Source organism: Notamacropus eugenii, chromosome 5 (assembly GCF_028372415.1).
Source record: "Notamacropus eugenii isolate mMacEug1 chromosome 5, mMacEug1.pri_v2, whole genome shotgun sequence".
In the NCBI taxonomy this organism is placed as follows: Eukaryota; Metazoa; Chordata; class Mammalia; order Diprotodontia; family Macropodidae; genus Notamacropus; species Notamacropus eugenii.
Genome location: NC_092876.1, coordinates 221,458,754 through 221,477,187, shown reverse-complemented (window position 1 = coordinate 221,477,187; position 18,434 = coordinate 221,458,754). Strand labels below are relative to the sequence as shown.

The window sequence follows — 18,434 nt, the reverse complement described above, 5'->3', positions numbered from 1 at the left end:
AGAGGAAGGATTAAGCAAGACATGTATCCGCGTAATCATACCAATAAGGGAGAATATGGTAAGTTCCAAGAACAGGCCTGGGCAAAGGAGCATGAGAAATTTGACTAAAAAGAGGTAACTCCTAGCATGATGGGGAAATCAATCTGGGAAAGCTTAATGAAGTAGCATTTAAGTTGGACTTTTGAAATAAGGAAGGGGCTTCAGCAGATGAAAATGGGAATAGGGAGGCCATTCAAAATATAGGAGATAGGTTGAATATTGCAGAGAGGTAGGAAAGGATAGAGTGAGAAAGGAGGTGGAGCATAGTACCATTTATCTGGAACATAGAGTATATAAAGAAGGTTAAGTTGATAAGGCTTGAAAAGCATTTTGGTGCTGTGTTGTGATCTTTATTATGAAAAGTATATGTGTGTGTATGTATTTTTTTTTTATTTGAGAGTGAACCATGAATGGGTTATTAAAACAAAGAGTGGTATGATGACAGTAGTATATTAGGAAGATTACTTGGGCAATGATGTCATGGACTGGAAAAGTTATATACCGATAGCAGAAAGAATAATTTGGAAGCTTGATGAGAGAATGGAGGATTTGAACAAGGATTCTTGTAATGGGATGATTGGGGAGACAGAAGCAGATTTTGGCAATTGATGGTAGGCAAAGATGGAAGAGTAAAGTGTCTAAAGCTCTTAGTCTTGGTGATTAAGAATCCAGATTACCTTGACTAAGCAATAGCACTTCTAAGACTGTATCCCAAAGAGATCATAAAAATGGGAAAGGGATGTACAAAATGTACACATATACACACATGTACAAAATATTTATGGTAGCTTTTTTTGTGGTGGCCAAGAACTGGAAATTGAAGGGACACCCATCAACTGAGGAATGGCTGAACTAGTTGTGGTGTATGAATGTAATGGAATATTATTGTGCTATAAGACTGATGAACAGGTGGATTTCAGAAAAACTTGGAAGAACTTATAAGAACTGATGCTGCATGAGAAGAGCAGAACCAGGAGAACATCATACACAGTTACAGCCACATTGTGCAATGACTGGCTTTGATAGACTTAGCTCTTCTCAGCAATGCAAGGTTGTAAGACAACTCCAAAAGGCTCATGATGGAAAATGCTGTCCACATCCAGAGAAAGAAGTACAGTTTGAATGCAGATCAAAGCATACTATTTGCTTTGTCTCTTTTTTGTTTTTGTTTTGTTTTATTTCTTCTTGTGGTTCATTCCATTGGTTGTAATTCTTCTTTACAACATGACTAATGTGAAAAGATTTTGAATATGTATGTAGAGCCTCTATCAGATTTCATGCCATCTTGGGGAGGGGAGAAGGGAAGGAGGAGGAGAAAATTTAAAACTCAAAAGCTTGTGAAACTGAATGTTGTAAACTAAAAAGAAATAAACAGAATGCAAAAAAACCAATTCAGATTAGTAACTAAAGAAAGGCTGTTAAGAGTTAACCAGAGTTAGGGATTAATATGGTGTGAGTGTTGGAATGTGAAGAGGTCAAGGGACTTCGAGAGTGGAAGGGAGAGAGCATTGCTGACATATTTGAGTAAAAGATTGTGAGTGGGTAGAAAGGCTGGAATAAGGTTGATAGTTTGAGAGAATAGGAATCAAGAGACTAAATTTCATGTGAAAAGCATTAGGGAAATGGGAGAGGTAGCAGTACAGAGTATTGTGTTTCTGATACAGAATCACAGACTTTCTGGAAATCTCTGGGCCAGACTGTAGTTTGGAAGTTGATTACTTTTGTGTGATCTTCTAAGGTATGACCACTGTAGTTAATGGCTAAAAGAGGTATGGATAAGGTTGTAGACATTGAATTCAGTGTGTTTTAGAAGAAATAGCCCTGTGACTATTGGAAAAATTCAGGATAATGGCATGAGAAGGTGTGACAAAGAGTAATACTATAAGCTAGGTGCCAAAGTCCAAAAAAGTAGGTGAGGAGAGTGTCAGTAAATGTCAGTGACAAGGAGTGGGAGAGGGAGGAATGAACTTCAGAGAAAAGGCTTGAAGAGCATTGGAGGAAGTCGCGTCAGTGAGCAAGGAGTATGCCAACTCTTTTCTTAGGGCTTATGGAACAGGGATGAGGATTAGAGAGAAATTGCTTAAGTCTTCATGGAAAAAGAAAGTTTCATGTAATCCGAGAAAGTGAATTGCAACAAAAAGATGAGGATTCACCTATATTCGTTATTAATGCATACATTTTATTTCTGAACATCTGAAGATATTGTGAATATAGATGAATTTTGGGGTAGTAGTTAACATACTAAATTGAAAGAAACAAGAGGGACCATGTGGAGGGTAAATGAAAAAAAAAAGATTGTTGTAAAGGGTAGAAATAAGATATGTGGCAAAAAAAATATTAGAATTACAGAATCTCCTTCTATACTCCTTCAATAGTTAAGTATGCCTCAACTTTTTACTTTCTCCGTTTCCAATCTGTTGGCAAATCTTGACAATTTTACCTTCATAACATGTGTTATATTCCCCCCCCAACTCATCCCACCCCATCCCATTCTCTCCTCTGACACTAGTGCAAACCTTCATCACATCATGCCTGGATTTTAGCAGTAGTGGTTTGGGTATTCCCCATGCCTCAAGTCTCTCTCCTCTCCAGTCTATTTAACTGTAAAATTGAGCTTTCTAAAGCACAGGTCTGACCATGTCACCTGCCTGTTCAGTTAATACCACTGGCTCCGTATTGTTTCCAAGATCAAATATAAAATCCACTGTTTGACTTTTGAAGCTCTTCATAGCCTACCCTCCTCCTCCTTGCACCTCACTTCCCTCCATGTATTCTGGATCCAGTGACACTGACCTCCTTGCTATTCCTCTACCAAGACATTCCACAGCCTGACTTCTTGGTATTTTCACTGGCTAGCTTTCATACCTGAAATTCTGACTTCCCTGGCATCCTTCAAATCCCAGTTAAAATCCCACCTTCTTTAAGAAGCCTTTCCTAGTTCCCCTTAATGTTAGTGCCTTCTTTCCCAATTTGTTGGTACATAGTTGTTTGCAAATAGTCTCCCCCATTAGCCTGTGAGTTCCTTGACAACAGATACTGGGGTTTTCTTTGGCTTTCTATCCCAGCATTGAGCATTGTGCCTGGCATATAGTAGGCACTTAATAAATGTTATGGATTTCACTTGATTTGCGGTTGAAAGGAACATCAGCAATTGTATGTTCTCAGTTGTTGTAGGATCAAGAATTCTCTCTAAATCTTAATCAACAATTAGATCATCCAGCTTCTTCTAGAAGACCTCCATTGGTGGGTAGTAATTAATTCAGGAGAAAACCTATTCTGCTTTTGAACAGCTTTAATTATTGGAGAATATTTCATTTCCATTCATTGTTTCTAGTTCTGTCATCTAGGGCCAAGCAAAACAAATTTTAATCCCTCATCTACCATTATGACACCTCCGTTAAGTACTTGGAGACAGCTATCATATATCCTTTATTTTTTCTTTTCGCCTCTTTTTCTTCAGGCTAACTGTTCTAAATTCTTTCAAATGATTCTCATGTGACAAAGCTTCACATCCCCTCCCATCTGAGTCATCTTTCTTTGGATGGACTCCATCATGTCAATACTTTTTTTAAATTGTGGTAACTGCAACTAAATACAATATTCCAAGTGATCTAATCAGGACAGAGTAGACCAGGATCATCCTTTCCATTATTCTGGATCCTTTGCTCCTATAAACACAGCCTTAGAACCAGCTTGAGTGGTTTTGTTTGTTTTTGGTTTTTGGTTTCACATAAAACTGTTGACTTACTGACCTTGATGTTCACTAAAATCCTTAGCTCTTTAACTCTCACATCATATACTTTTATAGTTCTTGGGTTTTTTCCCCCCACACAAATGTAGGCATTTCATTTATCCCTGTGCAATTTCAATCACCTTTGTTTTAGCCCATTGAGAACTTTTCAGATCCCAGGTCAAATAATCAATATGAATGACCACTATCATTCTCAGCATTGTGTCAGTTTCACTTCTTATAAAACAAGTTATCTGTATTTTCATCTAAATCACTGATGAGACTGTTCCATAAGACTAAATTCATATCATATTCCTGGTCTGCTCACTTGGAGACTTTTCTCCGTTTTGAAGTTGATCCATTAGTCACTTATCTTTGGGTCCAGTCTTTCAGCCAATTCAAAATTGACCTAACTGTGCTCTCCTTCAGCCTATATTTCTCTGTCTTGTCCATTAGCATTTCTTAGCAGTTTATAAATATGAAATGCCTTGCTGAAATGCAGGCATACTACATCAAAACATTAACTTCTTCCAGTCTAGTAATCCCATCAGTGGTAAAGAAGCAGCCATGTAGGCAGAACAGAAAAAATTTTCAGATATAGGGACTTGGCAACTTGTTTCAAGTTAGAAGTTTCAGTGACAGAAGTACTGAAGGTCAAAAGTCCAAGGAAGTCCGATTCTGTGCAACAGAAGGTAGTATCATGCCTGCCCCATTCCCCAACAGTACCTGCTGGTACACATGGGAATGCATCTTTGAAAGAAATAATGATCATTATTTGGTTTCACATTTTACTATGCATTTAGAAACATTCTAGGAAAGCATATACATTTCTCTCCCCCTCTACCCCATTTATCTTATTTCCACTGCAGTACACAAATTCTTCCAAAGGAACTGCATTGTGACAGCTATGGAGTAGAAAGATCCACCATACTGTTTTCCATGGTAAACAAATGACTTCATGTGTTTTTTTCTCTTTTCTTGTAATCATTTACTTATGTCAGGTTTAAGAAAAAATGCTATTTGGATGGATTCACATTTTTTTATTCAAAGGGGTGATGCCACTCCTAATTTAGGGGAATCCTGACTCGCTTTCTTGGGGGAATTGGCCTCTGCGAAACCTAAAGCATTTAAAATTCCTCCAGGCACTGATTGGACAGAGGGGAGAGGTTTGCCAACATGAAAAGTGGTTTCCTCCATGGCAAGAGACATGCTACACTTCCTCACGACTCCTTGAAAAAAATATGTTTTTTCCTCTCTGTATTTAACCAGACAGATGCCACTTTTCACACATTTCTACTAGGCACAACTCCATCCAGGGGAAACAGGGAAATGTATTAAAAAGATAAGGCTGTGAACACAGGTCTAGAGAGGGGAATGTGTTTCAGAGTTCCATAATGAGAACACCGAGTGTACTGCACATTCCAGCTTGCTCCAGAAATGAATTCACTTTGAATCATTCAATAGAAGAGGAAAGCATTTTTCTTCTCTCCCTCAAATCAGTAGAATTGCAAGAAGAAACATCAAAGATGAAATAAATCATCAGTTTAAAAAGTGGGTCATCTCCTACCTGCTGTCAAATGCTTCATGGGAATCAAAGTCTTAAAGATGACATTTTCTTTCCTAGCTTGATGGGAGGCCTGCTTCAATTTAATTAATGTGCTATTCGACTTCCCAGTTTTTGTTGTAGGAATATGGGAATTTTCCTTCTATAGAACTGTGATTTCTATTATTAAATATAGTTAGAAAACGAAAAGACCTTAACGTGAAAATGGCAGACGTAAGAATGTATATACTTTAAAATTTTGAATTTGCAATGCACAGCACCCTATGCCTCACTGTATCTGATCCAAAGCAAGATCGAAGAATTCGCATTTTGCTTTTTCATTAAGAAAACAGTGCTTAGAATGATAGGAAAACTGTCCGCTCAGTCTCCTCTCTCACTTTTCTTTCTGCCAGAAGGATCCAGCATCAAACATCACCAACCTGAAGATTCTACCTTTTTTAATTAAAGGAGTAGGCAAGAGTGTTTTAGCTGCATTTGTAACACACAGGTTGTGACGATGGGGCAGTCTTTATTGAAAATGAAAAGCAAACGTATTTTGTCTACTTAAGGTTAGCAGTAATAGAGTTACCCTTGTGAAAGGAAAATAGGTCTCTCGATTTTCCTTTTAGCATCTATGTGAGTACCATTTATAGCATACATTGTAATATTTACTAAACAGGTTCTGGGGTGGACTTAAATCAAAGGGTCATAGATTTTGAGGTCAGAAAAACCTTTTAGGTCACCCATTTTGGCCTACTTGTTTTCAAGCCAAAGAAACTGAGATGAAGTGACTAGTCCAAGGATCTATTATTTTTAACCTTTTTAAAATTTTTTTTCTTTTAGTTTAGACCTTCGAAGCCTTACTTTACATCAGACGGTAATAGCTTCTACAAGATTGTCAGCAATAAGGATGGCTATAAACACATTTGTCATTTTAATGTTAGCACACAAGTAAGTATTTTTTTACTAATGTTTTTTCACTTGCATTTCTCAGGGCCAAAATAAGATCTTGGGCAAAAAAAGAAATTGACAGTTGCATGATCATATAATCAGTTTGATGAATGCACACAAATAAGACAGATCTGTTTTTCTTCAGGAGAGACAGGATATAGTTACTTGAATTGTCCATATAATTGATTCAGTTTTCAACTTTAATTAGTATACACCCTCTAATTAATGGCTTTTTAAATCCCATCTTCAGGAAGAAACATTTATTACTGAAGGACCATGGGAAGTAATTCAGATAGAAGCTCTCACTGATGAATATCTGTAAGTATTTCATTAATAATGTAAGTATGGAGCCTAATGGAATAATAGTAGTGTTAAGGAAGTAACAGTGTAGAAAGAGTTGGCATTTGCAGTCTAGGACTTGGGTTCAGATCCTGCTTCTGTCATTTGATCTCTCTGTGACGGTGGGCAGACTCAATTATGTGAGATCGAAGATTTAGAGTCTGGAGGGGCCTTGGAGATCATCAAATCCAAATTTCTCCAGATGAGGAGTCTGAAGTACAGAGAAGTTAATAACACCTCTTCCACAGGGAGTTAGTAGCTGAGGAAGGATTTCAATTCAGAGAGATTCCAGGTCTAGTGCTCTTATCTACTGCACTATCTTGCTGCCTGACAACTGTTGAACTCAGAAACCTTCCAGCTCTAAATCTATAATGCTAATAGTTTTTGCTTAGAAATAGGCAGAATCTCCTACCAATAAGTGGAATGTATTCAGTCCTTTTTTTTTTTTTAAACCATATGGTAGCCTGATTTTCATATATGTTTAGTAGGCTTGGGTATTATGCCACTATCCAATTCCACCTCTTGCCTCTTACCTGTTGTATTCCTCTATGGTTGCCGTACCTTTAGCTGAACATAGCATAGGAAACAGATTTTGTCACCGAATGTTTGAAAAAGCTAGTTGATGTGTCCATTTCTACCTACCATACATTGAGTCATTTTAAAAACAGTATCCATTTTATTTCAGATACTACATCAGTAATGAACACAAGGGAATGCCAGGAGGAAGAAACCTTTATAGGTGAGAAGAGTTCCATCCAGTTTTTTAGCTGGAGTACTTTTAGTTTTTCAACTTTTTTTTTTGGTTCTTCTTGTTCTATTTGGTATTTACTAAATTACTAAATTGTATGTTGATATGGCACTCTTCCTTATTGAGTATTTTAAAAAATGTTGACACTTCTGTTTATATACGCATCATTGTCACTTCCTAATAACTGAGTTCTCTCTCCCCTTCCTCTACCAAACCCTCCCTTGAAATAAAGAAGTACAGTTAAGAGACTACCTTGATATTGACGATGTCTGATGACATCATTCTTCCATTTCACACCTGTAGAGTCTACCTTCCCTTTACTTAGAGAAGGGAAATATATTTCAGTGTATTATATACTCTTCACATCCATGGAAACTACAGGGCATCTTTATACGAGGATTGAATCATTTAAAAAATAGATTTTGGTATTGATAGATTTCTTGTACCAATAGATTTGGTACAAGACAGTTTTAGGGATGTGGGAATTTTAAAAGTTTATTTTCCGAAAATAGTGGAGTGTGACTGACCTACTTTAAGACACTGAAAACTTCTAACTGGAAAATGAGATCCTTTAGTTCTTTCTGATTATTCATTAATCCAAGCATTAACAGTTTACTTTTTACTTTTACAGAATTAATCTTCATTCACCTAATCAAGTGATATGCATTACTTGTGAATTGAATCCAGAAAGGTGTCAGTATTTTGCAGTGTTATTTAGCCAGAAAGCAAATTATTATCAGCTAAGATGTTCAGGTGAGTTTGAACTAAATTTGACCCTGTAATCCAGTGTTTACTTTGCAGCAGGTAATCTGAGATGTCTCTTTTTTGCTTACTTAAAAACTGAGTTAGATTAAAAGTGGAATTTATTGTCAGAGGACTTGAATTAAAATTCCAGTTGTGCTGCTTACTACCTTTGTGACCTTGGACAAAGATAACCTCTCTAGGTCTTCGTTTCCTGGTCTGTAGAATGAGAAGGAAAGACTAGAGGTTTTCTAAGGTTCCTATTAACTACAAATCCTAAGGTTTAAAAACTACTTGTTCACGTTACATTTTTTTTAAATTGTGATATTATTTATTTACAGGCATGGATCATTTCCCCTTCTTTGTTTAATTTTGTTTTTCTTTTGGTACTAGTATATTTTAGTTTGTAAGATTTTTATTTGTAAGGTTTAAATTTAATTAATTTCAATGAGTAGTATCCTACAATGGTTCCTAGATGGGTTGTTAATATATATTTTTTTTATGATGATGCTAATGGTCTAGTCACAGTCATTACTCACCCTCCTGTAAAGTAATTGTTCACACAGTAATGTTGTTGGACATTTACTGCTGTTGAACTTTTCTCTTTGGGAAGTTAGTCTCCTTGACACTGTTAACACTGAGCACAGGATTACTATAAACAGACAAAGTGCTGCTGTGGAGCTCATCTGTTTGGTTTGGATTTAAGTATTCTTTTGAGAAGGCTGACCAGCTTCATATGAAATTCATGTTCCTTAAAGGAATAAAGATTCTGCATCATTTGCAAACAAAAATTTTGTTATTATCTTGTTAAATGAAATATGTAGCTTTCAAAAAAAGACTGTACATTTCTTATATGATCATTTATACAAACATAGAAGCAATCTTATGCAGTCATAGAAACAATTATGATATTTTATACAGTCATTTCTCTTCTTCAGCTCCTAATAAAAAAATAAAAATCCCAAGTGGTCACCAAATAAAGCTCTCCAAACTAGCCACTTTTTTCATTTTTCTGAAAGGTAGTTCTTACTAATTTGTTAAATAATAGTAAGTGATTTAAAAATCAGATAAATCTTAGCCGAAGCAATCAGCGTGCTCAAGAGAGTGTAGCTGCCAAAGTGGAATTGAGATTGGCTATTTTTCAGGGTGTATGTTTCCTTAGCTTAGAGTAAAAGATGAAAGTTATAAAGTACACATACATTTCCATATAAGCTACAACATTCTCCCGCAACCCCTTTTTTCCTTCTATCTTTCATTCTGTCTCTGTCTGTGTCTGTTATGTTGTGTGTGGTGGCATTTAGGAAGTGCTTTCTATGTGTTAGGCACTGTGCCAGGTGCTGGCGATACAAAGCCAATAATGGAATAGTCTCTGATTTTAAGGAGCTTAGGTTTGGTAAGTGGATATATACATGTATATATACATAGATAATATGTGCTTAGCTGTGTGACCCTGGACAAGTCACTTAATCTGTTTGCCTCAGTTTCCTCAGCTGTAAAATAGGGATGATAATAGCACCTACCTCCTAAGGTTGTTATAAGGATCAAATGACATAATATTGGTAAAGCTCACAGTACGGAGCCTCCCTAGCACATAGTAGACCCTATGTAAATGTTAGCTATCAGCATTATTATTATTATAAATGAAAAAATATATATGTATAACTACATAAAGAAACGTGTGTGTATACGTGTATTTCCATGAAAATATGCAGACTCAGAATCAGAAAGACCTGAATTCAGATTCTGTGTCTGACATTTCAATAGACCGGGGGCTCCTGGACACATCATTTACCTTTCAGTACCTGGACAGTAGCTCTGTAGTTCTCTAAGACTATAAAGTTACAGATCATGTACCTTTCTGCCTCAGGATAGGAAGTTTCCTCACTGGGTGTTCCCTACACCAATGAAATTACAGGTCTGGTTCAGCTATATCTATGTTTGTAGGTTTGTTTATCCCTTTGTCCTTTATCTAGTGTGTGTCTAGTGTTTATAGGGCATGGGAACTTGGGACTTGGGAACAAGGAGATCTGGGTTCAAGTTCTGCTTCAGATGCTTATTAGCGAGGTGACATTGGACGAACCATTTAACAATCTCTCTGGTCCTCAGCGTTCTCATCTATACAACAAGGGGGTTGCACTCAGTAGTCTTCAGGGACCTTCCAGCTCTAAATCTGTGATCCTATAGCTTTCTCATCTTTTTCTCTGAATGAAATGTTTACAGATTTCTTTTTTAAATACTCTGAGGAAATAACTTTTAAGAAATCACTACCAGAGGTTTAGAGAAGTTCATCAACACCAGCTTTCCTATAAATGAATACCATTGATCATCAAGGGGCTTATGAAAAATGACAAGGCTGGCTAACCGAAAAGTAATCACCATTGTTACTGAAACAGGGCAGAGTACAGATCCTCCAGATGGTGGGTATTCTAAGATGGACAAAAAAGGATGCTGGTACCCCCAGGGAATGTCAGAGCTGGATAAGCCTTTAGTAGACCCCATCTTGTCTGTCCTCATTTTAATAAGAAAATCAGCATCCAGATGAGTGAAATGACTTGCCTACTTCGCCATGTCATTGAACCTCCTTATTATTAGAACAGGTTTTATGAAAAAGAAAAGCAAATGTAAATTATAAAACATTCTGGGAAGACATTTGGCAGCATCTTTGAAAAGCAGCAAATGCAATCTTCTCTTTCTGTCCCATCCAACCAATGCTACCCCCTTTCCCCCTATTCATTCATCTAAACTTGTCTTTTCTTTTGTATGTTAATAGGTCCTGGCATTCCCTTTTCCGCTCTGTATAACAGCAGAAATTTTACAGGTATCGTGTAAGCTCTCACCCTTTCTTGCTGGCTATAACCGTGTGTATGTGTATTAGTGGTGAATATAATTATAATCTCAAATAGCATTATTTTCTTTAGTTTTAAGGCCCTTAACAATGAACTCTAGAAAGTACTTAGACATATATATATATATATATATATATATATATATATATATATATATATATATATATATATATCATATATATCATATATAGATTATGTATCAGTGAGTCACATTTTTCTATTTGAATGTATTACATAATAAAAATGACTCAGACTGAAATGAATTACTATTTTTTTATTCTCTTGCTTAGTACTTGAAATGCAGGAAAACAACACAGTATTGGAAAATATGCTGAAGGAAGTCCAGATGCCCACAAAAAAAATTGACTTCCTTACATTAAATAAAACAAGTAAGTTAACTAAAACTTATATGTATATGTTACTCTGGAATAGTATTTTTCAGGCACATCCATAGTTATTATTTTTAATATATAATATTTTATTTTTCCCCAGTTACATGTTAAAACATTAACATTTTAAAAAAAGTTTTGAGTTCCAAATTCAATCCCTCCTTCCTCTATCCCCTTCCAGGCATGGCACGCAATCAAATATAGGCTATACATGTACAGTCATTTAAAATACTTCCATATTAGTCATACAATGTTATTTTTAACAAGAAATTGAACTTTTAAAAAAAAATTACCTTACAGTACACACTGTATGTATATTGAAATTTTGTTTTTCACATTGTCAGAAACTATTGTTTCCTGCCACATCTTTGATCAGAACTCCTTAATAAACATTTGGTTTATAGCATAACATTCTTATAATGAATTAGTGAATGAAAAAACATTTAGGAAGTTCCTTCTAGGTTACCAGGCATTGTATTGGCTGTTGGGGATACAAATACAAAAATAGAATTGTATTGGAAGAGTACTGACCTAAAAGGAGAATTTTGGTCTGGGGCTTTCAGGAGATAATGATTGGAGTCAGGTGATAGTTGTCATTCCCTTTTCGAATTCAATTTAATTGATTTATTATTAACATTTATTAAGTTCTTGCTAAGTGCCAGGCACTATGGTAAGCTCTGGGGATACAAATAAGAAAAGGAAGGTAGTTCTTGTCCTCAAGGAGCTTCTTATCTAATGGGGAAAGACAAAAGGAAGTTGGGAATGGGGTGGGGAACAGGACACCAAGGTGTAATAGGGTAAAATGGGGCATCTTATTCCTTGGAGCTGAATCTAAGCAGAGCCCCAGATGGAAAATGGAGTGAGCTGGAAGTCTAATTCCTGCCCTTTATAAAGGAAAGCTTTATTTAGGAAGAGTTTATTAGTGTAGTAGAAGCAAAAATAGAGTTGACTTGATGATTATTCTCTGAGCAAGAGGTTGAAAATGGAGGTGGGGTGTGCTGTGCAGGTGACAGAATGGCTAGGGTGGATGACTGCATGGGAATTGGGCAGGGACAGCTTAAATATAGCAGTTTAGGGAAATTTTCATTCAGCCAATCAGAGTTCTTTGAACCCAGGGCAGTTCTAAAAAATAGTGGACTAACAGAGAAGGTGCTGCTTACACTTTAGATTCAACAGACAAACTGTTAACTCCTCATTCTGCCCCCATGAAACCAACAGTCCAGGTTATAGCAGTACACTGAGTAATTGGGTACTGACATTTTCTACCTAAGGGCAGCTAGGTGGTGCAGTGGGTAGAGTGCCAGGCCTGAAGTCAGGAAGGCTCATCTTCCTGAGTTCAAATCTAGCCTCAGATGCTTACTAGCTATGTGACCCTAAGCAAGTCACTTAACTCTGCTTGCCTCAGTTTCCTTATATATAAAATGAGCTGGAGAGGGAAATGGCAAACCACTTCAGTATATTTTCCAGGAAAACTCCAAATGAAGTCATGAAGAGTCAAACATGACCGAACCACAATCGTCTATCATTATTCAGTTAATTCTATTTGGAAACTTCAGTCTTAGACCTCAGCCTTTGCACTATGCCTGGAAGATACGAAGTGCCTAATAAATGGTTTCTTGTTCCTTAGAAGATGTAGAGTGAATTTCTGAATCTTTTTTCTAAAACTCATTTTGTATATTGAACATAAAAGAACATATTGAACATAATCAGCCACAGGACGTATGCAGAGATTTCCAATGTCTTAGGACTCTTCAGGAAGACATGCTGTTTACTTGAGTTGTGAACTTCAAAGTATCATCACCTATTATATCCTGTTCTTTTCAATACTGGTTAACAGATTTACATTTGTTCTCAGTACTTAAGCTGCTTTCATCTTGAACACTTGGAAATGCAGCCATTGGAGTAGAAATGTTTCTTTGGGCTTTAGCAACATTAACCAGTATAATCTCAGATAAAATCAAAAGAAAGGCTTTCTACATCTTCTTTGATGAAGGTATCCTATCTATGGTCTCTAGGGTCTGTAATAATCAACCATTTTCTCCCCAAATATATCATGAAACCTTTGGATCATATTAAAGAAACACATATTTTCATGGCACATAGTCCCATTTCATTCACAGCTCTCCGGGCTGTGATCTGAGCATCCATTCAGATTCTCATGTCAAGGGCCTTAGCCCTTAGTAAATCTTTGGTGGTCTTCACTCCTTATCCCCAAACAAATAAGGAATGGTTAAAAATCCTCAACAACTTACAACTAATGACACCATCCTTCTAAGCTGTTAATGACTGCAGTAATTTGTTCATCTCAAATGTCTGGTAATAGCAGTTTCTCTCTTTAAATGATTTCTGTTTTTATTTTTAATTACTCCATTTCATATTTTTAATTTTGTGTGCCACCTCTGATACAGTTTTTGGAAGTGAGTGGGGTATCAAAATCCTAATAAATAAAAGATATGTAAGTTAAAGTTTTCCTTTTCAGCTGCCTAAAGGTTTTTTTCCCCCCTTTTTGGTGGATTCCTTTTAAAGTATCCTGGGAAATCAGGGTTACAGTTTCTGTAAAGATTTTTCAAGAAACTTGCTTTCAAAACAAGCTGAGGTGCAGGAAAAGATGTTAGAAGATCTCTCTAGGAGTTAAATCAAAAATCTAGTCATAGAATAATTGACACTCTACTTCTGTCCCCCCTCCTACCCCCACCTCAGTCTCCCAAAGGAAAGAAGAAACTAGGAAAGATGACATGCTTTCAAAACTGAAATGCTTCAGTTTAGTTACCTGGCATTGATTGGAGATCAAAGGTCAAATGGTATGAATCACTAACAGACCTCCATAATCAGCCATTTTACTTGAATGGTTCTCCATATGATGGTCCAGTGGTAAATATACATGATGGAAATTTGAATTTTGGGTATTCGCTTCAGCGTCACATTTAGTTCAGAGACACAAAAAATAGAATTTAGCTTTCTGTGCCAGCACACTGTAAGGTATAAAGCAGAGAAAGTCTATCTTCGTACATAAAGAAACCAGTCCTTCCTCTTTCATACTGAAATAACTACCAGAAAAGTAAAACAAGAAGTAGAAGAGATAAAGAAAATGAGTTAAAAACTATTTTAGTTAGAAATAATCTTGTACCTCACCAGATACATTTTATCTTTTTCAAACGCACTTTTAAAACACCCTAGTCTAAATTTCCATTTTAATTTTCAGAGCAAAGGAAATTAATATAATTAGAGGCAAGTGTTACTAAAAGTGCATCTATAAATAAATTTAAGAGTCCAAACCTAAGATGAAATAGCAAGTAAATAATAGATTACTCTTTCTCTAGGTCTTTGTTCCTCACCTATTTCCATAATTCTAGAATGGCAACATAATTACAAAAATGTTATTAAATCAAAATTTTAAAATCAAGTTGTGGCCAACTGAATATCTGAAATAGCCTCAGGAAATTTCAAGGGAAAGGAAAACATTTTGGAGGAAAATCTCCGAACATAAGTCATAAACAAAATACATAGCTTAGCTTGGATGCCGAAGAATGAAGTAATAAAAATATAAGCCTTAGAAATTGTTAACAGGCACTTTAATATTGTCAGATACTATATGTTCTATTGACACCATAGAAACAACTTTATTTAAGTATTTTCAAACTAATTTTACAGGGTATTTTAGATCTTTTTAAAAAATACTAGAACCAAACCTAATCAGTTTCTGTCTGTGTTCTATTGTATCCTGTCTTTTTCAGGCCTTGCTTGTAGCTTATAATATACATACATACATACATGTATATACATATATGCTTATATATTCACACATAGCATATATTGGTGTTTTTTAAGTAGCCTTTCATAACTCTGTCACTTTCTTTTTTTCATTTAGAATTTTGGTATCAGATGATTTTGCCTCCCCATTTTGATAAAACCACGAAATACCCTCTTCTAATAGATGTGTGAGTATGAATCAAAAGGATTAAAATGTACTTGGGTGTTAATAGTCATGCATTACTTAATGATTTTTTCCTGAAATAGTCTTCTGAAGGATCCAGTAACATTTTTTTCTGTGCTTTCAGAAGCATTGAGTAGCAATTTCAAGATTTTTCTTCATCTATTTTGGAATCACAAATCAGCAGGAAGGCTTTCCCGTTATCCAGGCTATTATATTTCAGAAGCACTAATATAGGCCTCTTCTCCCATATACCTTTTCTTAAGTAATCTGACTTTGTATCTTCATCAAAGAGGAAGCAGACATGTTCCACATCTGTTCCCGTGACCATTCTTTACATCACTCTGAGGTTGCTAGCAATGTAATCTTCAGTTTTCTTATACTTCTAATTTTAAAAGAGAATTTTAAAGAAAAATAGCTCTGGTTTAGGACTGACACTTTTCACTATCTCTTTCTTCTGTCTTATTAGAGCATTCTCTCAGTGATTACCTTTGGATTCTTCTTTTCCTTGAAGTTCTGTTCTCTCTATTTATGAAGAAGAATATGATTTCCTTTTCCCCTCCTTTAATGAAGGAGATAAGATGAGGTATGATAATATTATTTTATAATTTAGAGAAATCATAAAGCCTTTGCCTAAGAAATATTAATATTGAGATAGATCACAGTGTGGACAAATCAGCAGCTCAGTCTTTTCTATATAATTCAGCTTTGTAAGTAGTTTTTAAAAATCATAATGATAATTACATTCAGTTATTATTTTAATATATTTTTAAAGAAATTTAAATTTATTTATGTAAGTTTTCAGCATTCATTTCCACAAAATCTTGGGTTGCAAAATTTCTCCCCTCCCCCAACCCCACAATGCCAAGCATTCTAATTACCCCTATCACCAGTCTGCCCTCCCTTCTAACATCCCTCCTTTCCCTTATCCCCATCTTTTCTTTTTGTCCTGAAGGGTAAGATACATTTCTATACCTCATTGCCTGTACTTCTTTTTTCCTAGTTACAAGAACAATACTCAACAATTGTTCCTAGAACTTTGAGTTCCGACTTCTCTTCATCCCTCCCTCCCCACCCATTCCTTTTGGGAAGGCAAACAATTCAATATAGGCCATATCTGTGTAGTTTTGCAAATGACTTCCATAATAGTCGTGTTGTATAAGACTAATTATATTTCCCTCCATCCTATCCTGCCCCCCATTTCTTCTGTTCTCTTTTTTGATCCTGTCCCTCCCCAAGAGTACTCCCTCCTCCCACTGCCCTCCCTTCCATTATCCCCCCCACCCTGCTTCCCCTTCTCCCTCACTAACCTGTATTGTAAGATAGGTTTTCATACCAAAATGAGTGTACACTTTATTCCTTCCTTTAGTTGAATGTGATGAGATTAAGCTTCATGTGTTTTTTCTCTCACCTTCCCCCTTTTTCCCTCCACTGAAAAGTCTTTTGCTTGCCTCTTTTATAAGAGATAATTTGCCCCATTCCATTTCTCCCTTTCTCCTCCGTATGTATTTCTCTCTCACTGCTTAATTTCATTATATTAAGATATGATCCCATCCTATTCAATTCATCCTGTGCTGTGTGTGTGTGTGTGTGTGTGTGTGTGTGCGTGATCTCACCAACTACCCAGTTACTGAAAAAAGTTTCAAGAATTACAAATATTGTCTTTCCCTGTAGGAATGTAAATAGTTCAACTTTAGTAAGTGATTTCTCTTTGCTGTTCACCTTTTCCTGGTTCTCTTCATTCTTGTGTTTGAAAGTCAAATTTTCTTTTCAGCTCTGGTCTTTTCATCAAGAATGCTTGACAGTCCTCTATTTCATTGAAAGACCATTTTTTCCCCTGAAGTATTATACTCAGTTTTGCTGGGTAGGTGATTCTTGGTTTTAGTCCTAGTTCCTTTGACTTCTGGAATATGATATTCCATGCCCTTCGATCCCTTAATGTAGAAGCTGCTAGATCTTGTGTTATCCTGATTGTATTTGCACAATACTTGAATTGTTTCTTTCTAGCTACTTGCAATATTTTCTCCTTGACCAGGGAACTCTGGAATTTGGCCACAATGTTCCTTGGAGTTTCTCTGTTTGAATCTCTTTCAGGAGGTGATTGGTGGATTCTTGCGCAGATTCTTTCAATATTTATTTTGCCCTCTGGTTCTAGAATATCAGGGTAATTTTCCCTGATAATTTCATGAAAGATGATTTCTAGGCTCTTTTTTTGATCAAGGCTTTCGGGTAGTCCCATAATTTTTAAATTGTCTCTCCTGGATCAATTTTCCAGGTCAGTTGTTTTTCCAATGAGATATTTCACATTATCTTCCATTTGTTCATTCTTTTGGTTTTGTTTTGTGATTTCTTGGTTTCTCATAAAGTCATTAGTCTCCATCTGTTCCATTCTAATTTTGAAAGAACTATTTTCTTCAGTGAGCTTTTGAACCTCCTTTGCCATTTGGCTAATTTTTCTGTTTTTTAAAGCATTCTTCTCTTGATTTGGCTTTTTGAACCTCTTTTGCCAATTGAGTTAGCCTATTTTTCAAGGTGTTATTTTCTTCAGCATTTTTTTGGGTCTCCTTTAGCAAGGTGTTGACCTGCTTTTCATGCTTTTCTTGCATCTCTCTCATTTCTCTTCCCAATTTTTCCTCCACCTCTCTTACTTGATTTTCAAAATCCTTTTTGAGCTCTTCCATGGCCTGAGCCTATTGAATATTTATTTGGGATGTTTGGGATACAGAAGCTTGACTTTTATGTCTTTCCCAGATGGTAAGCATTGTTCTTCCTCATCTGAAAGGATGGGAGAAGATATCTGTTCACCAAGAAAGTAACCTTCTATAGTCTTATTTTTTTTCCCCTTTTTTGGGCATTTTTCCCAACCAGTTACTTGACTTTTGGGTCCTTTGTCAGGAGTAGGGTATACTCTGGGAATCTGTAAGATCTTAGTTCCTCCAAGGTGGCCCAATCAAGCGTGTACTGGTCTGGATGCAGAGAGGGATTTTTGTGCCCAGAATCTTAGCAGTTACCTCTTCACAGCCACCTGGCCTCCAGTTCCTCCAAGTCAGCACTGGGGGCTGATTTTCTGATAAGCTGGATGTGTGGGGCCACCATTCAGTTTTTATGCTCTAATAATGGTCCGTTGTAGCGCCTGTGGATGTGGCTGCCTGCCTACTTGGCCTCTGTGGCAGCTGC

At 36.3% G+C, this 18,434-nt stretch overlaps 1 protein-coding gene across 1 annotated transcript in view; it reads left to right on the top strand.

Annotated features, from left to right (window-relative positions):
* The window catches only part of DPP4 (dipeptidyl peptidase 4), a 109,354-nt gene that overhangs the window by 59,416 nt on the left and 31,504 nt on the right, over positions 1-18,434 (top strand). Inside the window, exons 13-19 of the mRNA XM_072612156.1 lie at positions 6,156-6,263; positions 6,514-6,581; positions 7,288-7,341; positions 7,982-8,103; positions 10,862-10,909; positions 11,228-11,326; positions 15,195-15,264. Coding sequence (XP_072468257.1) covers positions 6,156-6,263; positions 6,514-6,581; positions 7,288-7,341; positions 7,982-8,103; positions 10,862-10,909; positions 11,228-11,326; positions 15,195-15,264 — 569 coding nt within the window. The remainder of the gene's footprint in view (positions 1-6,155; positions 6,264-6,513; positions 6,582-7,287; positions 7,342-7,981; positions 8,104-10,861; positions 10,910-11,227; positions 11,327-15,194; positions 15,265-18,434) is intronic.